We start from the raw sequence: 27,927 nt of genomic DNA, 5'->3' as shown, positions 1-27,927 counted from the left end.
CACACATTGAACTGTATGGCCAAGAAACCACTAATCTTGTTTTAATTGAAAACAATCTTTTAAGTCTCTCGATAGTGTAGGATGGACTAGAATGAGGAGAGGCCAGAGAAGGGAGACAGTGAATAAAGTTTGGCCCCAAGAGGCTGGGGCTTTAGTTCCTCAAGATGAAACTCTATACAATCTGTATTATTTTCTGGTTCTAAGTCCCTGTTCTGTAAAATGAAAGCAGGGATCCATTCTTGTTTTCTCTCAGATCTTAGAGCTGTAGCACTCAAAATCTGAGGTATGAACTAGGAATTTGGCAGAAGGAATGGAAAAGTTGAGAAAAATACATTTATTAAGTGTTTATTAAGTGCTAAGCACTGCTCTGAGCACATCACTTCATGGGCACTAGTTGTTTAGATACTTAAAGGTAATCCAGTTGGGTAAGTACTATTATTATCCCAATTTTGAAGATAAAGAAACTGAGACAAAGAAATATGAACCCTGGCTATCTTGCTCTAGAAATGAGACTCTCAATTATTATGTACCAAACATAATACACAGGACAAATTAGTTAAGATCTGATAGGTTATTGGATATAGAAGTAACAGTAACAATATCTCTCATTTGTTCAACATTCCCCTATATTCCCATTTCTTTCTTTTTTTTTAAATTGCAGTTGATTTACAATGTTGTGTTAGTTTCAGGTGTACAGTAAAGTGAAACAGTTATATATATATATATATATATATATATATATATATATATATATATATCTCCACTCTTTTTTTAGATTCTTTTCTCATATAGGCCATTATAGAATATTGAGTAGAGTTTCCTGTGCTATACAGTAGGTTCTTATTAGTTATCTATTTTATGTATAGTAATGTGTATATGTCAATCCAAAACTCCCAGTGTATCCCTCCCCCCTGCCCTTATCCCCTGGTGACCATAAGTTTGTTTTCTACATCTGTGACCCTACTTCTGTTTTGTAAGTAAGTTCATTTGTACCCTATTTTTAGTTTCCAAATATAAAAAATATGATATTTTTTTTTCTGTGTCTGACTTACTTCACTCAGTCTCATTTCTTTCTTTTAACAACTCCAGGCAATGGATGTAAAAGTGAAACTGAAGGAAAAAACTTTAATTTCAAATTACTTTGGCTGTGAATTAGGAGAATACTCTTGCTGAAGACACCTCTGGATAAGATCTGCTTTGATGCAGGAGAAAGTATACAGTGAAATTTTATAATTTTATGTATAGTATGTTAAGCAATTGAAGGATAGTTTCATAGAAATGGTTGTGTGGCGATGGTCATAACCATAGAAATGGTTGTGTGGCGATGGTCATAACCATAGAAATGGTTGTGTGGCGATGGTCATAACCATAGAAATGGTTGTGTGGCGATGGTCATAACCATAGAAATGGTTGTGTGGCGATGGTCATAACCATAGAAATGGTTGTGTGGCGATGGTCATAACCATAGAAATGGTTGTGTGGCGATGGTCATAACCATAGAAATGGTTGTGTGGTCAGAGATTTGAAAAGGGGTTTCATAAAACTATCTGAAGGTCGATATATGTAGGTCACAGTTGAGGCCACAAGATTTGTTGAGGATTTAAATTAGAATAGATCAAGAAAGGAACAGCAGCATAAAGATTGAATACTACATTTAGAGAATGAGAAAAAGGGGCAGGGACTACGGGAAGAAGAGGGGGAAGGACCTAGGAGACCCAGAGGACAGCCTGCCACAGAGGTTAAAGGGAAGGTTTCAAGAAAGAACAGATTTTAGCAGCATCAAAAATAAAGAAATTAAGGGAAATTGAAATTAAAGCATCCAGTGCTCGCTTCGGCAGCACATATACTAAAATTGGAATGATACAGAGGAGATCAGCATGGCCCCTGCGTAAGGATGACACACAAATTCGTGAAGTGTTCCATATTTTTCTAATGAGAATCTACTGTATAGCTCAGGGAACTCAGTGCTCTGTGGTAACCTAAATGGGAAGGAAATCCAAAAAAGAGGGGGTATATGTATACGTATAGCTGATTCACTTTGCTGTACAGCAGAAACTAACACAACGTTGTAAAGCAACTGTACTCAAATAAAAATTAATAAAAAAAAATTAAGCACCCATCTGGATTTGATGATGGGGGATGATAACTTTACAGTATTTAAAAATCTCTTATAAACTTACCTATATATTGTTGCAATTATGAGCAGTTTGATTTAGATATGTTTACTTATATGTATATTATAATTGAAATATTGAGTTAAATATTATACACTGTACTGGCTGAGATCTGATGCTCTGGAGTCATAGTTTTGGGCTTGAATATTTGCTCTACTACTTATTAATTGTGTGTCATTGGGCCACTACCTAACCTCTTTGAACCAATGTTTCCTTACCTGGACAATCGGATTGGTAATAATACCTGCCACATAGGGCTGCTCTGAGGATTAAAAGCACTCATATGTGTAAAGGACCTAGAAAAATCCTTGAGAAGCTTTAAGTGTATGACAATGCTAATTGTTACTTTTAGTCCTATTTTAATTATTTTCTTACAAAAGAAATACAAGTTAAATGTATTTGATGACTAAGTTGTTTGCAAATAAATAATTTAAGTAAAAATTTGATTAGAGTTGGTACATATCCCAGGGAAAATATTTTCTGATTTCCTGTTAATATGTAGTATTGAGCCTTGACACTGAGGTATAAGTAGTGTTGGAATTGTCAACTTCAAAAATTGCTTTTTGATTTAAATATACTCACATAAAACAAATATACTTTTTTACCATATTAAGCTATAGCAAGGTATTTATGAAAATATACAGCTAAGAGCTCTCCAGAAGATATTAGGAAGAACATAAATTTAGGGTGTTTAGACTATAAAGCTGACATGCTGGGAAATTTCAGCAGCTGAAGTTTCCATACATCTTTTCCATCACAGATTAAATATATTTTATCTTCATGACCAAACACATAAGGGGATGATTTCTAACAGTTGAAGGCAAAAATACTCTTTCAAAATTTACATTTAGTGGAATTTGCTATATTTGTACTGCATTCCCTAAGCTAATCTTAAAATTTAGTAACATGAATGCCCCAAAGAACATTTTAATTTAGTAATGGAACAGCTAGGTTTAACATACTATGCACATTTATCTTGCATATTCAGGTGTACATAGAGTATCTAATGTATTTATTGTAATTGTATGGTTTAACAAAAACATTCAATAAGAATTTTAGACTTCTAATCTGACCACATTCTGTACCATTTGTTCTATTTCACAAGGAATTCGATTATTCTGGTAAAACAGTCCAGGGAAAAACAGCTACACTCAATTCGGACCTACTAAAATGGAATTTGGAAACTAGGGGAAAGCCAAGATACAAAAACATTTCAAGCTGTTGTACAAATGGTTTGAAATTGAGAAATGTCCTGTCTGCAAAATGACTATAATAATTAATACTCCTAAACTTATGATAATTCTTCTGAACAGAAGCAAAGGCAACAGACTATGTCGATAAACCATCTTTTTCACTTTCAAAATCAGCTGATGTGGTGCATTAGTAGTTCTAGTGAATGTCTGAAAATGTGTAGCCAAGAGTAATGATTTAATTAGGTCTTTTGAAAAGTCTATTTATTTAATATTCCAAATATGCAGTATCAGCAATGCTACAAGAAACAAATATCGTATTTCAGCTGTAGCCCAGTGGAAATAATGCTGTTTAAAAATACTCCACTCTCCTGAGGAACCACAGAGACAAAAGTAAGTGGAAGGAATTCTAAAAGTAAATAGCTATAAATTGCAAATGCATTTTATGAACTTAAGTAGTATTTTCAAAAACACATATGGTACCATGGAACAAAGCTTGAGTATCCTGGCCAATTACAAGCATAATAATTCTGTTTATCGAAGGAAACAAGAGACTGACAAAGTCACATGCTTCTGAGAGATGTGTATCTTGATCCAACACATGTTTCAAAAGATATTTAAATTACGTTCAACATGTATATGTTGCTTTCTAAAACTGATTCCTTTACCCAGGCATTACTCTTCAGTGACCTACTAGTTTCTCTAACATACTAATATTTTTATGTTCAATTTACTAATTAAGGACAAGTGTATAAGCTAAAGAATATATGGACATAATTTGCTGATTACCTACATAATCTTAACATTTTAAAGAATTCTATTAATCTTGCAAAATCAATCTACTGGATAGTTGTGTGACAATTTAATGCTGGCCACAAAGTAAAAGCAACTCCTTGCTTTCAGTATTGATTCCTACTCAAAACTAGATGAAGAAAGAAAACAGAGCCACGATTTGGTAAGAAAGAAAACATTTCAAACATATATATATATATATATATATATATATATATATATATATATACATATTTTCAAATTTAACTAAGCGGTAAGGAGCTGACAATAGAGAAGAAGATAGAAGGTTTACCTAAAAGCATTAATATTAATTTATTATAAACCACTCAAAAAAGGAAACAGCCAATAATTCTGAATGCCATAGGAAGCCTAGGTATCCATTATGCATGGCATAGAGCCAAAGAAATTGGTTTCTAAAGCCAGGATTGGAAATAGTCAGTAGTCATTAAAATGCTACTAAAAAATTTAAGAGAAAACATATCCAAGAAGGAAAACAACCTCAGGGGCTTAAAATTTTAAACATAAGAGTCCAAAAGCAGTTTTCAAAAAATGTCTTCCTTTTTTCTTTTTCTTTTTAAACATCTTTATAGGAGTATAATTGCTTTACAATGGTGTGTTAGTTTCTGCTTTACAAAATAGTGGATCAGATCTACATATACATATATCCCCATATCTCCTCCCTCTTGCATCTCCTTGCCACCCTCCCTATCCCACCCCTCTAGGTGGTCACAAAGCACCGAGCTGATCTCCCTCTTCTATGCAGCTGCTTCCCACTAGCTATTTTACATTTGGTAGTATATATAAGTCCATGCCACTCTCTCACTTCCTCCCAGCTTACCCTTCCCACTCCCCATGTCCTTAAGTCCATTCTCTACATTGGCATATTTATTCCTGTCCTGCCCCTAGGTTCTTCAGAACCATTTTTTTTTCAGATTCTATATATATGTTAGCATACAGTGTATGTTTTTTTCTTTCTGACTTACTTCACTCTGTATGACAGTCTCTAGGTCCATCCACCTAACTACAAATAACTCAATTTCGTTTCCTTTTATGGCTGAGTAATATTCCATTGTATATATGTGCCACATCTTCTTTATCCATTCATCTGTCGATGGACACTTAGGTTGCTTCCATGTCCTGGCTATTGTAAATCACACTGCAATGAACATTGTGGTACATGACTCTTTTTGAACTATGGTTTTCTCAGGGAATATGCCCAGTAGTGGCATTGCTGGGTTGTACGGTAGTTCTATTTTTAGTTTTTTAAGGAACCTCCATACACTTCTCCATAGTGGCTGTATCAATTTATATTCCCGCCAATAGTGCAAGAGGGCTCCCTTTCCTCCATACCCTCTCCAGCATTTATTATTTGTAGATTTTTTGATGATGGCCATTCTGACTGGTGTGAGGTGATACCTCATTGTGGTTTTGATTTGCATTTCTCTAATGATTAGTGATGTTGAGCATCCTTTCATGTGTTTGTTGGCAATCTGTATATCTTCTATGGAGAAATGTCTATTTAGGTCTTCTGCCCATTTTTGGATTGGGTTGTTCTTTTGATATTGAGCTGCATGAGGTGCTTGTAAATTTTGGAAATTAATCCTTTGTCAGTTGCTTCATTTGCAAATATTTTCTCCCATTCTGCCGTTGTCTTTTTGTCTTGTTTATGTTTCCTTTGCTGTGCAAAAGCTTTGAAGTTTTATTAGTTCCTATTTGTTTATTTTTGTATTTATTTCCATTTCTCTAGGAGGTGGGTCAAAAAGGATCTTGCTGTGATTTATGTCATAGAGTGTTCTGCCTATGTTTTCCTCTAAGAGTTTGATAGTGTCTGGCATTATATTTAGGTCTTTAATCCATTTTGAGTTTATTTTTGTATATGGTGTTAGGAAGTGTTCTAATTTCATTCTTTTCCATGCAGCTGTCTAGTTTTCCCAGCACCATTTATTGAAGAGGCTGTCTCTTCTCCATTGTATATTCTTGCCTCCTTTATCAAAGATAAGGTGACCATATGTGTGTGGGTTTATCTCTGGGCTTTCTATCCTGTTCCATTGATCTATCTTTCTGTTTTTGTGCCAGTACCTTACTGTCTTGATTACTGTAGCTTTGTCATATAGTCTGAAGTCAGGGAGCTGGATTCCTCAGTTTTTCTTTCTCAAGATTGCTTTGGCTATTTGGGGTCTTTTGTGTTTCCATACAAATTGTGGAATATTTTGTTCTAGTTCTGTTAAAAATACCAGTGGTAGTTTGATAGGGATTGCATTGAATCTGTAGATTGCTTTGGGTAGTATAGTCATTTTCACAATGTTGATTCTTCCAATCCAAGAACACGGTATATCTCTCCACCTGTTTGTATCATCTTTCATTTCTTTCATCAGTGTCTTATAATTTTCTTATAATCTCTGGGAGAGCTTTCACCATTTGATATTACATGGAGCTGGGAGGTCTCTGGTGGACCAATATCCTGAACTCAGCTCTCCCACCTCAGAGACACAGTCCTGACACCCAGCCAGAGCAGCAAGACCCTGTCAGTCACACGGCTCAGAAGAAAAGGGAGAAAAAAAGAAAGAAAGAAAAATAAAATAAAATAAAGTTATTAAAATAAAAATAATTATTAAAAATAAAAATAATTTAAAAAACAAAGAAAGAAAAAGGAGAGCAACCAAATCAAAAAACAAATCCGCCAATGATAACAAGCGCTAAAAACTATACTAAAACAAACAAAAAACAACGACAACAACAAAGAAATAGACAGACAGAACCCTAGGACAAATGGTAAAAGCAAAGCTATACAGTCAAAATTACACAAAGAAGCATACACATACACACTCACAAAAAGAGAAAAGGGAAAAAATATATATATATCGTTGCTCCCAAAGTCCACCTCCTCAATTTGGGATGATTCGTTGTCTATTCAGGTATTCCACAGATGCAGGGTACATCAAGTTGACTGTGGAGATTTACTCCGCTGCTCCTGAGCTGCTGAGAGGGATTTCCCTTTCTCTTCTTTGTTCGCACAGGTCCCAGGGTTCAGCTTTGGATTTGGCCCTGCCTCTGCGTGTAGGTCGCCTGAAGGTATCTCTTCCCGCCCAGACAGGACCAGGTTAAAGGAGCCGCTGATTGGGGGGCTCTGGCTCACTCAGGCCATGGGGAGGGAGGGGTACGGATGTGGGGTGAGCCTGCGGCGGCAGAGGCCAGCATGACATTGCACCAGCCTGAGGTGTGACGTGCGTTCTCCCAGGGAAGTTGTCCCTGGATCACGGAACCCTGGCAGTAGCGGGCTGCACAGGCTCCCGGGAGGGGAGGTGTGGATTGTGACCTGTGCTTGCACACAGGCTTCTTGGTGGCGGCAGCAGCAGCCATAGTGTTTCATGCCTGCCTCTGGGGTCCACGCTGGTAGCCGCAGCTCGCGCTCTTCTCTGGAGCTTGTTTACAATGGTCTCTTGCCTCTTCGGCAGCTGCAGACTTTTCCCCGGACTCCGTCCTGGCCAGCTGTGCAGCACTAGCCCCCTTCAGGCTGTGTTCACGCCGCCAGTCCTCTCTGGGCGCTCCGACCAAAGCCGGAGCCTCAGCTCCCAGCCCCGCCCGCCCCGGCGGGTGAGCAGACAAGCCTCTCGGGCTGGTGAGTGCTGGTCGGCACCGATCCTCTGTGCGGGAATCTCTCCTCTTTGCCCTCCGCACCCCTGTGGCTGCGCTCTCCTCTGCAGCTTTGAAGCTCACCCCTCCGCCACCCGCAGTCTCCGCCCGGGAAGGGGCTTCCTAGTGTGTGCTTCACAGCTCCCTCCCACTGGTGCAGGTCCCGTCCCTATTCTTTTGTCTCTATTTATTCTTTTTTCTTTTGCCCTCTCCAGGTACGTAGGAAGTGTCTTGCCTTTTGGGAAGTCTGAGGTCTTCTGCCAGCGTTCAGTAGGTGTTCTGTAGGAGTTGTTCCACAGGTAGATGTATTTCTGATGTTTTTGTGGGGAGGAAGGTGATCTCCACATCTTACTCCTCCACCATCTTGAAGGTCTCCTCCCCTTCTTTTCTTTAAAGTTGCAGGTGAAACTATTTCCTCCCTTCCATCCTCTGCTGCCTTTTCCTCCTTCCCCCCCACCTCTCCTTGCCCCCGCTTACAGGTCCTATTACAAAATACTCAGTGGTGATTTTTATGCCTTCAGGTGCAGTCACATCCTGCACAAATTGTCAACATCCCTACCGCCCCCTGAATGGCAAACGATTCTTTCTATTCCCTAGTTATTCCTGCTTTATAACTTTACCCGTTTCTGCCCCTTTAATTCCCCACCCTTTCTCACCTCAAATGCACTTCTTGCATATCCTAGCTATCATCACCTTACATTTAGTAATTTAAAAAGAAAAACTGGAATATCTCAGGATAACACCAGCATGGTTACTTACATTTTTTTAACTTAAAAAACAAAACTCAATAGAAATAAAACAAGTACACTAAAACCGTGTTGACGTAAATACCTAGAGACATGAGGACTTTCCCAGCCTTCTTCAAATTTCATCATAAATATAAACACATCTCAAAAGATGAACTTGAAGACAATGCAAGTGTGTGTGGGCATACACACACACAGAAAAGTTAAAGAGAGAAAAATAAACACGCAGGTAGCACTGCATTTGTATTAACCCTTCTCTGTCATATTGTGAAAAGAAAAAGTAGAGGGGAAAATAAAATTATAACAGTATCAACGTAATAGTATTAAAAGGGTTGAATGTTGGCATCTCTTTCAAATAATCAGTTCTTAAGAGACTAGTGTATCCCATCGGAATATATATATATTATAATTAACATATTATTGCTTCCTGCCTTGGATAAATCACTTGAAATAAATGAGGTTTGTTTGTTCTGTTTCTACAGAGAGTATAGCTAACAGAGCAGTTGTTACAATTACAATTATTTGATGTATTGATTGTGTAGGCTTATAGCAATTGCATGAGCTTCTTTTCTGTTGTTGATTTTTAGTTAGTTTGCTAAATAAGAGATAATGAAATTTTATGAATTGAGCTATCCAAATATATATTATCAATGATGAGCTTTAAGGAAATGCAGTATTTACTAAATTATAGTTGATGATATTTCATATCTATCAATAATAATAGACATATTCTGCACACGACTCTTAATGGTAACTGGAATTGGGAATAAACTTTTCTCTATATAAAATTGAGTAGGAGGTACTAAACTTGAAACACCAAATCTTTTTCAGTAGAAAACTACAATTACCTAAATGCCCTTGCTTTATTTTGTTTCTTTTTCCTTAGGAAAAAGAAATTTGGCAAAATGTATAAATGACTAAGTCATTATATGTCTGTACTGGCTGTTAAATATTAGTCTGCTATTGAATTATTTACCTTTTTTTGGTTGTTGTTTTTTGTTTTGTGGTACGCGGGCCTCTCACTGTTGTGGCCTCTCCGGGAGCACAGGCTCAGCGGCCATGGCTCACGGGCCCAGCCGCTCCGCGGCATGTGGGATTTTCCCGGACCGGGGCACAAACCCGTGTCCCCTGCATCGGTAGGCGGACTCTCAACCACTGCGCCACCAGGGAAGCCCTTTTTTTTTTTAATTTTATTTTACTGAAGTATAGTTGATTTACAATGTTGTGTTAATTTCTGCTGCACAGCAAACTGATTCAATTATACGTATATTTATATATTCGTTTTCTTTTGTTTGTTTTTGCGGTACGCGGGCCTCTCACTGTTGTGGCCTCTCCCGTTGTGGAGCACAGGCTGCAGACGCGCAGGCTCAGCAACCATGGCTCACAGGCCCAGCCGCTCTGCGGCATGTGGGATCTTCCCAGACCGGGGCTCGAACCCGCTATTTACGTTTTTAAAGTCAAAGAAATAAGCCAAAAATCAAGTTTTCAGATACTTCTGGATTTTAATTGAGGGTAAGGAAATTAAATTATCTGACCTGTTTGGGGCTTAGCTTAAAGAGAAAGGGGATACTAGTGTAGGGGAACGTTATTCCTCTTTCCAAAACTCTAGAACATTAATTAAACCCTTTACCTAGCAAGAAGGAGAAAACAAGTGATACTATTTTTTTAATGGGAAAAATGTAAATTACAAATTATATAAGCTGCTATGCCATTTGGAGCATTAGCTAAACTTAAAATATAAATACAGAAGATAGAAATCTAGATTGTGCCCCCAAATTTCAATTTACCACTAGGAAAGAAATTTCTGTTTATTAATGGAATTGAAAACTCATTAGCTACCTAGATAATTTCCTTAAAATATATAAGGCTATAATTAAATTATATATATTTGCATATATGTATATATGCAAATTAAATGAAAAGTTGCAAGGTAACCTTAATTTTTTTTTAATTTTAAATAATTTGCTTTTTTCAATTACAAATAAAAAATAAATTCTTAGCTATATATGTTATAAGATAGCAAATGGGAGTGATACTAGCATTAAAAAATAAGATATTTCTGCAGGAATTTTTTACTATTTGAGAAATTAAAATAATTTGGCTAAGAAATCCAAAATGTAGCCAGCAATGAACTGAGTTGTTAATTGCTGATCAAAGGAAAATCATGACTAGACAGTCTTTATTTTAGCATTCCTATATCATATTTCAAGAATTACTTAATTTCTTTGGAAAAGAGCACACAACACTTAACCTTAGCTATTAGGAAATAAATGTTGTCAACATACAATAGAAATTTGATAGATCACTGGAATACTAGGTTTCAAAAATTCAGAGAGGGTGTCTGAACTACCTCGTCAGCATCCATGGCTGTTAGTTGCATAATCTTAGAGCCATCTCCAGTGTTCTCCTCCACTGTGAGATCCAGCATGTCGGTTGGGAACACTGGTGGATTGTCATTGATATCCTGAAGTGTTATTTCTACCTACAAGGAGAGAAAGAAACAATGTATGACTATTGCATATGTCTGCAAGATACCAATTAAATTGTATACCAAGAGTCTATTCAAATAGTCCTTCCAAAAAGAATCAGAACCTTCACATATGACATCAAAAACAGAAAATACCCTAGAGAAAGTTGTGAAATATTTATAGAAAAATATAAAAGCCAAATAAAGATCATTTGACTTGTTGATCGTAACTGACTTTAAATGATCAACTTGGAGTTTATAATAGAATAGGTCCATGATCAACTGTCATTTTAATCCCCAGATTTGTGCACCAGTGAAGAATTGTTGAGACTTAGGACTGTCTTTCAACCATTAAATGTTGCCTGACACACAGATGAGGTTGTATAAAATTTCTTCCTGAAATGTTTACACATTGGCAACTAATGTCCAAAGGAAATAAAGAAGTTCACATTTTGTTTTAAGAAACACTCAGCATTTTTCCCTTTAAAGTCAACTCTCAATCTTTAGGGGAAGAAAACCACACACATCTTTTCTTTCTATTTCCACTCCTTTCAACACATCTTAATGTGACTAAAGCTAAACAATCATTCCATTCAGATGTAGCATTCATATAAATTGCAAATATTAACAGCTTTGTTTGAAAGATCCTTGTCAGAGCTTTGTTTCCCTACCTAAGAAAAATTGTTTAGAAATAACAATTTGTGAAGTTTAAATAATAACTTCAAACCATGTGTTTTCTCTTTCGAGCTAGGTGCTAAAAGCTGAATATCTGATAAGAAAAGGGGAGACAGCTGCTAATAAAACTGAAAGCTTCCCCAGTTGGGTCACAAAATCAAGTCATGGAGAAAAATCCATCCATCCATTTAGCTCAGATATAACCAGGACATTTTTCTCCTAGGATGAAATGTCATCTTTTATAGTTACACTGTAAAAACTCCATCAGATCCAAGAGTGATGAGTATGAATATTAGGAGAGAGAAAAAGAATTCTGGTTTCTTCTTTTCCAGGAAGAGAGGAGGGCGGGCTTGGGTGGAGGGAGAAGTAATAGGTAGGATTGTCATTATTCTCTGGCAAGGAATGAGTGGGACATACAGGAAAGCTAGGCAAGTAAACGGATGAGCAATTGATAAAAAAGAAAAACCCAGAAAACAATGTACAAAATTCAGTGCTAAATAATTATTATAGTTCCACCACTTAACAGGACAGTTTTGATCATAGCTAGTGGCTCAAATTAGTCTAGGAAGTGGTTAAGACAGCCTCAGTAGTTAGAAATCTGCCACTTCTTTTTTGGCTGACATCATTCTCTACACCACTTCCTTTAGAAAAGATCCACAATGGCTAAAACTGCAGTCTATAAGGAGCATTTCCAACTTCCTTGCAAGGTTGTAAACAACATGAGTTTTCGAATTAGAAAGACCGGAGTTCAGATTCTGTCTCTGCAACTTATTAACTGGGGAAACTCGAGCACTTAATTTCTCTGAGCCTCAGTCTCCTTATCTTAAAATTAGGATAATAACATTTATCTTGGAGCATTTTATGAAGACTAAACCTTGATGATGCTGGCAAAATGAGTAGCCAGAAGGAAGCGTTCAATAAAAAGTAGATCTTGGTTTTCAAGCTACCAAGACAGAACTAGGTGTTCCTCAGAACCAGAGAGAGACTGCATATGTGACATGCATATATGAGTGTGTGTTTATGTAAGTATATGTTCATATCTGTGGGGGGAAGGAAGAACACTAAATTGAGGGTAAAGAGAATCCAGACTGGCACCAATTAAACATGACATCAAAGATACATCAGGACCTGTACCACACACTAGAAGCATGTTGGGTGTAATAGAAAGATTCTTCATTATGAGTGCATGAACTGAACAAGACCCTTCTATATTTTAATAGTTGTAACTAACATGCACATGGCAAACACTGTTTTAAGTTATATATATGTGTACACACATGCATCCACACACACACATATATACATATAAAATCCTCAAAAGAGCCTTATGAGGCAAGTACTATTATCTTCCATTAGAGAAATGAGTTAACCAAAGGTACGTAGGTTAAGATCTAGTAAGTCAGTGTTTTCTTCACTACAATGCAAACCTGTCTTTCTCTCTCTCCACACATACCTCCCTTGCTTGTGTGTGTGTGTTCAATAAACATAATGAATCATATCTGAAAAGTACGTCACAGCTATATAAATATACTTTTACAAATGTGCATATTATTCCTGTCTGGAATTTGGAACACTTACATATGAACTAACTAGCCATATAATCTTGGGTCAGCCTATAAATATTTGTCAGAATTAAAAAAAAAATGAACTAGGTGATTCCTAGATACAGCTCTAAAAGTCTGTGATCATGTATTCTCTATGAAATTTTGGCCAACTCCATCACTTCAGGTACAGAAAAGTATTTCCTTTTTTATTAGCAAGTATAAATTTAGTTAAATATTAATGAGCTCAAAACTAAACATTTCTGAATGTATCTAGAATCAACCAGTTATAGGCACAGATCTAGAACATCTCATCATTGGATCTGATATATGCAAAGGTTATATTTTTGGTTAAGGACACAATAGGTCATCCATTTAATAAGCCAGACTATGCTTTTTCCAAATCAGTGTCAGCTTGCCAATCAAAAAGTTGAAACTTTATATTCCTTTTTAAAGAAAAATCTGGATATTTTCTCTAACTGTCCAGTCTCTCTTCTCCACTTCACACTTCCTCAAGTATTCCTGAAAAGCGTTCAGCATGACTCCTCTAGATTCCCTCAATTGCCTGGAGTACGAATTACCTAGGAGAGGAGATTTGAACTTATTGGTGTAAATAGGTGTCATCCTGCAATCCCTTCACTTCTGACTCGGTGTGCCATGTTTCTACTACCAAGAATTCCAAGATCATGGACCCTGTTTACCTATGAGGTGGTCACTGATTCCAATATTTATCCATGTAATATTTTAGGATCTATCACATAAAGGGTATATGTTAGTCATTAAAAATACAGATGAGGGCTTCCCTGGTGGCGCAGTGGTTGAAAGTCCGCCTGCCGATGCAGGGGACATGGGTTCGTGCCCTGTCCAGAAAGATCCCACATGCCGCAGAGTGGCTTGGCCTGTGAACCATGGCCACTGAGCCTGCACGTCCTGTGCTCCGCAACGGGAGAGGCCACGACAGTGAGAGGCCCGCGTACCGCAAAACAAAACAAAACAAAACAAAACAAAAAACAGATGAAAATAAGACAGGCCACCATCCCTTGCAGGGAAGAAATGAAATTTGATCATGGAAATATGTACAAATAGAAACATTTACAACTACCTCCAGGAAAACATACTGTTGACATCTTGATTCCAAGAAGTTAGTTCCCCACACCATGGATAATTCTTTGAACTGCCCTGCATCTTGTCCTTGGCAGTTACCATCTCTCTTGATGAGTCCAGATCCTAACATGCACTTGGCTCACTCTCTTGGATCTGCCACCAACCTGAGAGTCTTTTTCCATTACTACTCCCTCTTTGGACTAAGATTTGGTATGATTTGTTTTGAAATATTATCATATAAAACACAGGAGTCAAACATTAAAAGTTTAGAGAAGATATCTGGAAATAAGAATTAAGACATTATAATTTTTAAAGAGTCCTTTCTGTACAAATTAGATTAGTGGTTTATTTTAAAATTCTGAGATTTAAAAACTGTCTAAGATATAATTCCTAAACTAAAAAAAGTATACGTTGGTAAATACATTCCATTCTTTTAAAAGACACACCAAAAACTACAGCGTAGGGCTTCCCTGGTGGTGCAGTGGTTGCGGGTCCACCTGCCGATGCAGGGGACGCGGGTTCGTGCCCCGGTCCGGGAGGATCCCACGTGCCACGGAGCGGCTGGGCCCATGAGCCATGGCCGCTGGGCCTGCGCGTCTGGAGCCTGTTGCTCTGCGGCGGGGGAGGCCGCGGCAATGAGAGGCCCGCGTACCGCAAAAAAAAAAAAAAAAAACTACAGCATAGCTAAGCTTTTAGTGCCAGCATTGCCCCTTTAGTGTTTTACATCTATTTTTATATTTGTTTGGATCTGAAATAAGCAAAATAATTGCATTTAAATATTATTTTGTAAAAACTATCATATTTAAAAATATTTTTTTTATTTTTTAGGCCAAGCTGTGAACATGTGGGGTCTTAGTTCCCCGACCAGGGATCAAACCCATGACCTCTGCATTGGAAGCACAGAGTCTTAACCACTGGACTGCCAGAGAAGTCCGAAAAATATCACATTTTGAACTCAGAAGCTTCCCTTCACAAGTGGCTGTATTTTAAATGAAAACAAAACAAATACAAACTGCCAGTAGCTTCCATCACTTAAGTCTGGGGACATTTTAAGGTATCAATTCTGTAAGTTGGTGAAAATTGACCCTCAAAGATGAAAGAAACATTACACCATTAAGATAAGGTACTTGCATATTTTATGCCTGCCTATCAAATGTTGACCTTTGTGCTTAGATATTTGACCCTTAAGGAACATATGTGGTTTCATGTGCTACAATTACAAAGGCAGTTGGTAGCTTTGTGGTTGACTTATTCATAGCAAAAACATCAGCTACAGCTAATGGCTGAACCATAGGTATTGTCTATGGCCATCACTCCATTACCATTTAGGTACCTTCAGAATAATGACTTTCTAAGCTGAGATACCTGATCCCTAGACAGTGAAACCTTGGTAAATGATGATATTTAAAGACAAAAACATGACCGAGATTAAGGCGCTAATGATCAATTCATTAAAAATTGGTTTGTATTTTGGTAGTTTTGTAAAGGTAAAAGTTAATTAAAAATATGGCTTTAAATATTGGCACCAAACTTATTTATGCTGAAGGAATAGAATCCTTGATATTCTACTTGCTGAATAGCCAAATGGATATTTAAAAACTAAAACTCTTACTGTGCAAATAGTTACTATGAAATGAGTACAATGCTTTTCTCTTTAAAAATTTTTTCCTATTATATGCAATTTATCATTTTATTCTGCACTGCATCAGGAATGATGTTATATCTTGGGGATTTACTTTTAATTTCTTAAGTCAATAAATCAGAATACAGATACATAATAAATGAGCAATTGCTATTATCATTAGTTAGCAATAGCAATGATCAAATCATTACATATGTGTAAATATAAAATATGGTATTTCACTAAATTAAGTTGATATTACAGAAGTAATACACTATATTCAAGACTAAGGAATTGACTAAAATATCAAGGTCCATTATGAGCTCATTCTCCAGTTAATAAACTGATAATTGCATTGTGATCACTATCTCAACCACAATTAAAAACATATTCTTAAATACACAATCTCTCTGCAAGCTAAATAAAGTGGTTCTTAGTGAATCAGGATGAAAAATGCCCCAAAACATATTTTTAATTCACAGTCTTCCTGCAACCTACATAACATGTTCTGGAAAACAATCTTTTTTTTTTTCTTTTGAAAGACTAAAATTTATAATACAACAAAGGTTTAGGAATCCATTCATTTGCAAGAAGAAATATTAAAATTCTTAGAAGGAATCTTAGATATCATCAAGTTCATCTCCTAATCAAAAGCAAAGCATTGAAATGTCAAGTGATTTATCTAAGAAAAACTATTGTCAGCCTCTTAACTCTAGTCCACTGACTTTTGCAGACATCTGTGGAAAAAACCAGGCTAGGGAGCAAGCAGCATAATATGCCTTAGACCACTGTCTCTAATCTTTGCAGGAAGACAGAGATCATTCAAACAAAATATGCATTTGATGTGTACAGGAAAATAATATTTGAAGAAATTAATGTTTGCTTATTTACCCTACAAATACTACTTTATCCACCTTCTTGCTCATTTTTAAATTCCTTTATATATATTTACATTAAGGGGAAATAATCTGTGAAGGTTTGCCTTATTGATGTCACTGGAAGACTATTAAACATTCAGCAAAAAGGTGGTGGATATACATTACAAGTAGAGAAACTATAGCTAAATTCTCTGTAGATATCAGTAAAAGTTACTGCTTTTAAAATGTCTACAAAGAAGCTATTTCTTTTTCTCAAAAGATGCAGTAATATTCATTTTCAGAAATGACTAAAGTCTAAATGGTTGGTGGGACAGACATAAAGTACATAAACTATAAAAGAGTAAAAGAAGACATATCACAGCAAATAGTGCTTGACTAGTTGCTTTTTTTAGTGCGAAACGTAATTATTTACATTACTGCCTTTTTATTTTTGTGAAACTGACACTCCAAGTTTCTCAAATACTACTATTACCACATAAATTGTGACAAAGCATTGCACCAAAAATAATGCTTAGGGTTCACATGTATTACCTCCAAAGATATTGTGATAATTGTATTTAAACACTCCTTTTTAATTAATAATTCTGCCAAAAATATTTATTTCAAGGGAAGTATTTTTTGCTCTGATTTCTTTAACACATTTATATATTATAGAAATTGGTCGTTGCAAAGGTTAACAGATCATTTATACTGCTCAAATTTGTAACTTCTAGAATTTTGAGGGCAAAAATTGTCTTGTTCATTTTTGCATTCTCACAACTTATCCATCTCTAGCATGTAACTTTCTCTCCAGAGATATTTGTTTTAAAAGCAAACCCAGATTATTTTTACATTTTTATTAGAGTCACATGTTCAGCAAATTTAATAAATTAGATATGTTATTGGTATATAAGGAATGTATTCATCAAATTTGCCCTATATGACAATAATATTTAGAACCAATCCAATTCCATTGATTTCCTAGTTCTTGTGTGTCCATGATGCCATCATGTATAATTTTTATGATATGACATTATATTTGATGATAATTCAATAACCTTATACTCAGAAAAATGATTTAAAAGAGCTTCAGGAAAAACATCTTGTATATAAACATATACAATAACAACTCAGGAAATCTCCCAGTTGGGAGATTGGAATATAAGATCCTATGAAATGCCCATCACTGCTTCAGAAACAACTACACTAAACGCCACAAAAGTCATGAATAAACATGAAAAAATAACTGAGGTCATTCAAATGTGTATTACCCTTAATAAGTCATTATGATGTCACTCCAATAACACTTTGCTAAACGATGCCCTAGTTTATACTGTATAGGTGCTACTGAAATTCAGTGAGGATAAAGTCTAATCTTACACTCAAAACAATTTTTATTTCATCAGCATGAAACAAAATGCTGAAATCTAGCATTTAATTTTCTGTATAGAGGTTCAAGTGAGAAGTTGAAGTTGAAAGCAAAGTAACGAAACTGAAATCCACACCAGGATCAGTACAACTATCAAGCCTGAGCTGTCACTTCCTTTGACTCTGAAAAGGAAAACTCCACCTTTCCTGTCTGAGATGAGGCTGTGTGTGAAGTATGAGTCTGCCTGCAATGCAGTGAGCGGCTTCATGCTGGGGGACATCAGGGTGGTGTGTGCAAAGAAACATTCTATGACTTGACATTAAACTTGGGAATTGAGAGCAGCATTCATTAAACAAAGACATCAAGATAGAAATATCGAAACCATGGCTCAAGTAAATAATCAAATTTATATTTTAAATGTTTGGTGATAACTTCCCATTCCCTGTCTTCAAATGAAGCCAAATACTATGTGATTCACCCAATTCAGTGGGATTGACACATTTTGCATGCTATGTTGGCTTCCAATAACAAGGCTTTATTTAGTAAATTTGTGTCAAAGCCTACATATATTGAGAATACATAGCAGAAGGTCTAATTACATTTCTGCAGAAAGTTTGACATTCTATATTAGCTTTTTGGTAGAAGAACTAACCAAATAATTTCATTTGGTAGGGCATATATCTTACCCCTTTTTAAAATTTCAAGTATGAGGTTAAGTTCAGTCATTAGGAACAAGAAAATTCAACACCTACTTGTACTATCATTTATGGGTTTAAACTCCAAGTACTTCCATCTCTTAACAACAAGAATAAAAAGCTGTATTGCCATGAAGGGATGGTGCCAGGGTTTGCATATTTCCTTTAATTTTGTTCTTCATTTCTTTCCCTATTTTGGGTGACCACTGGGAATTCTGCTGCCATAAGTCTGGGTGAAGTGTTTCACTACATCCAGAACACTTCATCATGTTGCAGAGCCAGAATCTATTATGGTTTGCAAGTGACTCATACTTTAGTTATGAGAGAGCCCTAGCAAAGAACAGTTTACATCTACAAGTCCCTAAATGTCAGGAATGTCTTGTTTGGACTGCATAGGTGTGTAAGGTCCAATCATACTCTGTGAACAATGCTTTGAGGTATTTATTTATTTATGATGTATAACCAACTTTATTCACAAGAGTCTGTGGTAGCTGTAATCATAGTGTACTGTCTCATCTTGATGGTATTTCTGAACTTTTGAAACTGAAATCTTGAAGAAAATGGGGAAAATCAAACTATGGAGAAATGACCTATGATCCCAAACAATGGAAGACCAGTAGGGGTTAGATGTGACCTATTAGAGAAAATTAATAGCACCACTACTGCACGTATACATGAACTAGAAATTCTTGAGAACACAGGTCTGTTGCAGGCCCCAACTTTACTGAAGCTTCAGCGATCATCAGAAAGGAAATCTTTGCATTTAGGTACAGTGTTTCTTCAGAATGACAAGAAAAAATAGAAAAATCATGTATTTCACAGAAATTTAGCACTAAAATATTACCTTATATACTAAACATTATTTTACTATTTGTTTTTTTTGTTTTGTTTTTGTTTTTGTTTTTTTTTGCGGTACGAGGGCCTCTCACTGTTGTGGCCTCTCCTGTTGCGGAGCACAGGCTCTGGACGCGCAAGCTCGGCGGCCATGGCTCACGGTTCTAGTCACTCCACAGCATGTGGGATCTTTCCGGACGGGGCACGAACCCGTGTCCCCTGCATCGGCAGGCAGACTCTCAACCACTGCACCACCAGGGAAGCCCATATTTTACTATGTTTTTAAAGAGAAAACACTTTAATAAGAGAAACATGATATAATGATAATATCTGAGGAAGCAACATTTAATTGGGGAATTAGAATATTCCTCTTTTTGGAATTTTAGGCTAACAAATACTTTGTCATTTCAAACTTTATACCTGAAATTTAAATTAAGTTTTGTGTATATTTAGATATCTGTGCATTTATTTCACATAAGTTTGTACTTTTTCCCTTCCAACTATTCTGAAATAAGAGGAAAGAATGAAGCATATACATTTTAGATTCCTTTCAGAATAATTTTTAAAAGCAAAGTAAAAATGACTGTCATGAGTTTTAAAATAGAACATATTTTACATATAAGCTACATGTATGTAACTGTGACCAATTATATTTCTCAAATAAAAGCAATTACATTAATCTCTCACCACTAAAACTCTTCTAGCAGTCAGCAGCATATGTTCCTGGGATTTCAATGCATTTCTTACCAGGAAAGAAGTATGTATGAGTCACAGGCAGGCTTGGACAGTAGCCAGAGATGACAAGAATGGCTAGAAGTGCGGACAAGACACAGTTAACTCCATTCCTGAAATAAAATGCTTTCCATAACTCACCAAATGTGTGGTGACATAATAAAAAGCTAGTTTTGTTGTGCTTTCAATATTGTTGAAATTAGAACCAAATAAGGATTTCTTTTAAGGCAAAGGCAATCATGTGTAACCACTTCAACTTTTCCTGAAATCAATACTGCATAATTTCTGCATTTTAACAGATTCTTAAGGACGCCTAAAAGTAAATGCAGAATAAAGGATCAAGTTAAAATATCTGTGGTTGCATATGAAACTTTATGGAAATTTTTATACTATTCTTCAAAACAAACACCCTGCAAAAGCATCCTGGAGTACACTTTTCAACAGTTGTTCATCTGAATGTGGTAAAAACACATCAAAAGGAAAATGTAGTATAAGAAAAACAAATAAAAATATTCCACCAAATTGTTCTTCACTTTTTTTTTTTGACTTAATAGATCCTGGATTTTTTTTAAAAGAAAAGGCTTCTATTAAGACTGCTGAAAAATAGAAAAGCAGTTTGATTTATATTAAAGATACAAGCTGTGGTAGATTGAATTCTTGATCCCAATTCTTCACCCATCCCTATAAGCAACTTCACAGTCCCTCCCACATTTAGGTGGAGTTTCTCTCTCTGCCTCTTGACTTTGGGCTCATCCATGATACTGTTTCAGTCAATGGATATTTACAAATATGACCCAAGTACAGATTTGCAATGTATTTGCTTTCTTGTACGTCTGCCATGGTTATTAGAATACTATGTCCCTGCTAGTTCACTAGTACCAGAAGGAGGACAACAGACATTGAATAGAGGAGACATTGACACGGAGAGACTTGTAGCCTGAAGCAGACCTTTCCAGTTGAGCCCAGACTAGATCAACCCAACTGCCTACACAAAGATGCATGAGAATAAATGTGTATTGTTGTAGGGCTTTGAGATTGTGTGGCTCTTTATTATGCAACATTATTGTGGCAATAGCTGACAGATACCTTAAGGCAAAAAAAATGGATTCATTTATTGAATATGTTAATTATTATGTTTTTAATAATGGATTACTGTTCTGTTTAAAATGAGGGGCAAAAAGAAGAAAAAAAATGTTAACGTATACTGATAGCTGTAGTATACCTTATACTATGAGGTAATATTTAATGCTATGAACTTACTAACATCTTCCTAGCCTGTATAACTTCCCATTCTTAACACACCATGCCCTTTTAGAAGGACAATGCAAAACAAGATATGATCAAGTTTTGATCAAGCTCCCCTGCCCCTCCCACAATCCAAAACTTAGAGCAAGAGGGTGGGAATACTTGACCCAAGAGGAACAAATTATGACTGGGTTGAGTCAATGAAATTGTCTTTCTTAAGAGTGAAATTTATGAAAAAAATAGGAAACACTACAAGAAAATAATAATGGCACAACTACAATGCAGCTCCTATGACTAAGTGGCCCCACATGAGGCCTGGTTAGATTTTTCTTATGGAATTGCTACAATGCCAAAATGATCCCTCTGCCCCATTTCACCTTTGCACATTAGCTTTCACCTTTGAAGAAATTTCGATTACTCAATACCAAAGACATCATGTTTTGACATAGCTATTCTATCTTATTTTAGTTGGTTATTAGTTTATACTGCTTATATATATATATATATATCTTTTACCTTTTATCTATCTATCTATATATATATATATATATATATATATATCTTTTTTTTTTTTTTCCTGTATGCGGGCCTCTCACTGTTGTGGCCTCTCCCGTTGCGGAGCACAGGCTCCGGACGCGCAGGCCCAGTGGCCATGGCTCACGGGCCCAGACGCTCTGCGGCATGTGGGATCTTCCCGGACTGGGGCACGAACCTGTGTCCCCTGCATCGGCAGGCAGACTCTCAACCACTGCACCACCAGGGAAGCCTTCTTTATATATTTTAAACAACTATTTCACACTGTAAAATTAAAGTCCCATTTATAGCTTACAAAGTCCCATAGATGTTTTTTTAACTTCAAAAATGTAACAATTTCTATTCATATGAAACAGCATTAGCTCATCAATATTCAGGAGTGAATATAACTTTAATCTAAAATATATCTTCTGAAAACTTTGAATTCACTGTCAAAGCATAAATTTTTTGCAATGCACTGTGCTTAATTATATTTAGAAAGCCTATTTCAATGAATTAAGAAAGACTGTTTCTCTTCTAAGCTTCAGTGGAACATGGAACATTTAGTTTCTGGCATAGGGCTTAGCGTACAGTAGGCACTTAATTTACATTTGTTCTATGATTTAAAAGCCAGTATGCTTATTGCAGTAGAACATCTTGTAGTTATATACATAGAAATGAAGGGAATGGTATTTTATAAGCAAAATTAAGAGCAGAGGACACCAGCTGGGGTGAACCATCAACTGTAGCAATTACATTGAGTAGCAAAAGTCCTAAGAATGATTCCCTGATGTTTAGCAAAGTAAAAACTAATTAATTGGAAAGAATATTTTTAAATGTGAAAAATAAAGAAATAAATAGCAAAATACATTTTCTTTAAAAAGATATTTCAGTGTGGAAGGTTGTCTTCTATTTCTCATTGTCAAAGCCAAAGTACCAAATTTTTTAGTGTGATAACAGTATCACAAGAAGATTAATACATTTTTTAAAAAGTATTTCACTTTAAAGAAATCATTGAACTGTTACAGAAGTGTACTCTCTTGAAAAGAGAAAAAATGAGCAAAATATAATAAAACATCTCTATACTTTAAGAGATTAGACTCAAGAGTGATGAAAAAGATATGCCAATCATAAATACTTACTGACTACAAGTAATCATCTCCATGAAATAACATGGTTTGATTATTTTGTCCAAATATACTCTCACTCTTTCTCAATTTATAACTCTATAACCATGAGTAGGATGACATCAATAGATGCTTTGATTTTATTTTTCAAAGGCATATTCTTTTCACTAAAACCAAAACAAAAGAAAAATGTTTCATGTAATCTTCCATTACTAATTAGTTTTTTCTGCACTCATATTTAAGTAACTTTTTAAAACCCATTTTAAAGCATTTTTTAAACCCATGGTAAGGATGCAAAATTAAACTATATCAGAGTAGGGGATTCATGGAAACCTGGTAGTGCAGAATTGCAAGCACTTCAAGTCTGTCAAAATTAATAAGAAAAACAAAAGAAACACTGCAGTTCTCCTGTCTAGACTAATAGAATTCTCACAGTCTGCTTATGTTAATAAATGTTACAGGAAATCTATCCCTTTCCTCTAGTGATTGTATTTAGATATTAGAGCCTATGAGTGTTTTTTCAGTTAATCAGAGAATACTTTTTAATAAGAGAATAAATTACAGTTTTAATAGTCTTTATTAACGTTTTTATTAATAGTAAAGTGTGATTAAGCATTGTCAACATGTTTTATTGACAATTTTTAATATTCTATGTATATATATGAAAAATCATTGTGCAAATTTTCACATAAAATTCCCTTTTACCAAAAACATTTGTCCATTATACTGCATAGTCTTTCTTTGTAAAATATTTTCTAAAAAACACCAAAACCCTCAAATTAGACTATTGATTGTGACAAAAAAAGACCCTTGCAAGTTAATATTGTTATTTGAATGTAGTAATAGTATTTACAACAGCTAAGTTTACCTCTTTCAATTTGTGTCTTTGTAGTAGAAAACCACCTTCACCCACCTAATTTCCCTAAGAATAAACTCCATAAAAGCATAGGAAATTCAAGTTGGAAATTTCCTTCTTTAAAATATAACAAGTATGAATTAAATTCAAAATTCAGTGAAAAGAAAGATTAAGTACATAAAATTTATTCACTCGAAAATATCGATGTGTTTGTTTTGGAGCTCTACAATCTATTAATTCACTTTTTAAAAGTTGATTTAATATGTTAACATTTTTCATTCTCTTTGACATGTTTTTAATCATGGCAATAAAATAAAATTTGTTCTCACTTTTTAAAAAAAAGTATATTCCGTGTCAAAACTAAGGCATGACAAACTTTATGCTTCCAAGTAACTGCAAACTCAAAGATATTGGAATGAGCCTGTAACCATTTTCCACACTTCATTTAATCAAGGTTTTTTCTGTTTATCCTTGTGTAGATACAGTACTTATTCACACAGCACATCTTTTTATCTTTTTGTACATCATGAGCTTTCAATAAAACCAATGAAATTGCAAATCAAGCAATTTTCATAAACATTCTACAATAGAGAACATAATTCCCAGTTACTACATTGCCAATGAAACCACCTTTAGGAAAACTTAATCTTCTCAGGGCAGTTTACTTCCTACATTTAAAATTTTCATAGTAGCAATTGAGAAAGTAATCTAAGTTATATTACAATGGTGAACCCTGAGCATGAAATTTTTTCTCTTATTTTATTGCATAGTGTTTTGAATGTTGTTAAATTTAGAGGATTGCACTGCAATATTTGGTGAGCAGGAATAACAATAAATATTTTTTTAGTCACATGAAAAAATAAATTTGCAAAACCAAAGATTAGAAGATATGTATAAAATTCCTGGAGCCAAGAATCTGTAACACAAATATTACCTCCTTAAAAGAAGATACTTTACAATTAATAATTATCTATTCAGGGACCTAATTTGAGATTCTCTGTGATTTTCAAATTAGTTTTATGACTCATCTGTGATAAGGAAAAAAAGTTTCTGACCCAATACCCATCTCAAGAAATAATATTAAATTACAGCTTATTTTTATATTAAAAATGACTGGTGTGTCATATATTACCTTTCTAAGCAACAACTATACTTCTGTAGTTGTTTTCCATTAATTTATCCAATAAATATTTACTTAAGGCCTACTATGTGCTATTTTAAGTGGTAGATGTGTAACAATGATCAAAACCATCTTTTCTGACCTCATCGGCCTAATGACATTCTTAAAGTTATCCTTTATCTTGGGCTCTTACAATGACATTTTGCTGCAAACAGCTTAGGTTTTAAAGATTATATTCCTAAATTCATTGGTCTTTATATCCAATTCAATATATGCAACCAGAAATATATCTGTAAGTGTGGAACAGAGTAGGTATACTTTTTGTCTGGCAATGGCTATTCTCACATCTATGAATTTTTTAAAATTGTAAGTGTTTGAGGAGAGGAGTGCTCATGTCTTATGCTCTAGGTCTCAATAAGCTGTCACAACCCTGTGTGTAATATTCTTTCAGGTTTTCTGCTTGAGCAAACTGTTCATTAAAGGAAACCACAAATTATAATTCATACTCAATTGCCTACTAGAGACAATAGTTGTGTGAATAAATGAATAAGGTTTTCTCTACTTTTAATGAATATTTTTAAAACATCTAACTTCTTATTTCTATTTGCTAAGGTAATATTAAAATCAACTAAAATGTTATAATTTTGTCTTGGTTTGCAAGGCTTTGCCAACATTTTTTAATCTGTTTATTCATAATTAGAGTATATTTTAATTCTTAGAAGTTCAGTGCTCAGGAAAAGCAAATATTACCTATAAAAATCTAAAATTTAAAAGTTTAATTTGATTAATAACTTGTCTTTTAAAATGTGCAGGATCTATATTTCTGTTTTTGTGCCAGTACCATACTGTCTTGATTACTGTAGCCCTGTAGTATAGTCTGAAGTCAGGGAGTCTGATTCCTCCAGCTCTTTTTTTTGTTTGTTTGTTTGTTTTTCCTCAAGATTGCTTTTGCTATTCGATGTCTTCTATGTTTCCATACAAACTGTAAAATTTTTTGTTCTAGTTCTGTGAAAAATGCCGTTGGTAATTTGATAGGGATTGCATTGAATCTGTAGATTGCTTTCGGTGGTATAATCATTTTCACAATATTGATTCTTTCAATCCAAGAACATAGTATATCTCTCCATCTGTTTGTGTCATCTTTGATTCCTTTCATCAGTGTCTTATAGTTTTCTGCGTACTGGTCTTTTGCCTCCTTAGGTAGGTTTATTACTAGGTATTTCATTCTTTTTGTAACAATGGCAACCTAAATGCCCATCAACAGAGGAATGGATAAAGAAGATGTGGTACATATATACAATGGAATATTACTTAGCCATAAAAAGGACAGAATTGGGTCATTTGTAGAGACATGGATAGACCTAGAGACTGTAATACAGAGTGAAGTAAGTCAGAAAGAGAAAAACAAATATTGTATATTAACGCATATATGTGGAATCTGAAAAAATTGGTATAGACAATCTTATTCATAAAGCAGAAACAGAGAATAAATGCATGGATACCAAAGGGGGAGGTGGGATAAATTGGGAGATTGGGTTGACATATATACACTATTGATACTATGTATAAAATAGATAACAAATGAGAACCTAGTGTATAGCACAGGGAACTCTACTCAGTGCTCTGTGGTGACCTAAATGGGAAGGAAATCCAAGAAAGAGGGGGTATATGTATACATATAGCTGATTCACTTTGCTGGACAATAGAAACTAACACAACACTGTAAAGCAACTATACTCCAATAAAAATTTTAAAAAAGGAAACCAGCTCAAAAAAATAAAATAAAATAAAATATACATGATTACTCAGAACATATGTAACAAAAGAATAAATAACCATGCATGTATGTATTAGTTAATAGTTAATAAAATTAGTTAGTAAAATAATATATTTAAGAGCTACTAGTGGTTTATATTTAAGAAAATCTTAGCAAAACCAAAATTAGCTTATTTGGGGTCTACTTTCAGAAATAACATTAAGTGTAAGGCAAGAAAACATAAGTGTAGGAAGAACAGCATAATCTGGAGTGGAAACAGTACATTCTTAGATATATAAAAGTATAAACTTGGTAAAAACTTTGTAAATGTATTTACAAATCAGAAACCAATAAAAAATTTCAAATTAAATGTATACTCAATAAAATTCAAATTAATAGCAATAATTGTATATGTTGTTTTGCTGAAAATAAGGTCTCTGTTAATCAGCAGGGTGAAATTTAGCAAAGTTACCTCTACATTCCTCCGTTTTAATCTTGATGCTATTATCCAGGCACCTGTCACCTTTTCTAAGCCTCAGCTTCTTCATATATAATATGAAGCTTCCAAATGCAAAAATAATGAAGTTTTGCAGAATGTCAGACAAATATAAAGTCATCATATAATGATGGTGACTATAAACATAGTCATCACATAGTGCCAGTGACTATAAATCTTAATAATTTCTTATTAAAATGAAAAACTTACTAGTAATTATCACACATTAATATGTTTTTTAATAAAATCTTAGAATCAGTTAAAAATAGTGATTAAGTAGTTCCTGAAAATGCTTTTGTGGACGGCATCAAAAGTCAGGAAAATCTTTTGAGTTAAGTTACAAAGACATCTACTGGATAATGAAAACTACTGAACCCAGGGCAG

General features: G+C 35.0%; 1 protein-coding gene and 1 non-coding gene across 2 annotated transcripts in view; one reads left to right on the top strand and one right to left on the bottom strand.

Annotated features, from left to right (window-relative positions):
* Positions 1-27,927, bottom strand: part of FAT4 (FAT atypical cadherin 4) — a 170,153-nt gene that overhangs the window by 86,658 nt on the left and 55,568 nt on the right. Inside the window, exon 2 of the mRNA XM_065877754.1 lies at positions 10,886-11,017. Within this exon, the coding sequence (XP_065733826.1) occupies positions 10,886-11,017 (132 nt within the window). The remainder of the gene's footprint in view (positions 1-10,885; positions 11,018-27,927) is intronic.
* LOC136123998 (U6 spliceosomal RNA) lies at positions 1,823-1,929 on the top strand. Its single transcript, XR_010655947.1, has one exon. It is a non-coding gene; the product is annotated as a U6 spliceosomal RNA (small nuclear RNA).

Source organism: Phocoena phocoena, chromosome 5 (assembly GCF_963924675.1).
Source record: "Phocoena phocoena chromosome 5, mPhoPho1.1, whole genome shotgun sequence".
NCBI lineage: Eukaryota > Metazoa > Chordata > Mammalia > Artiodactyla > Phocoenidae > Phocoena > Phocoena phocoena.
Note: the sequence above shows the minus strand (reverse complement) of the source record. Positions and strands in the feature narration are given on the sequence as shown.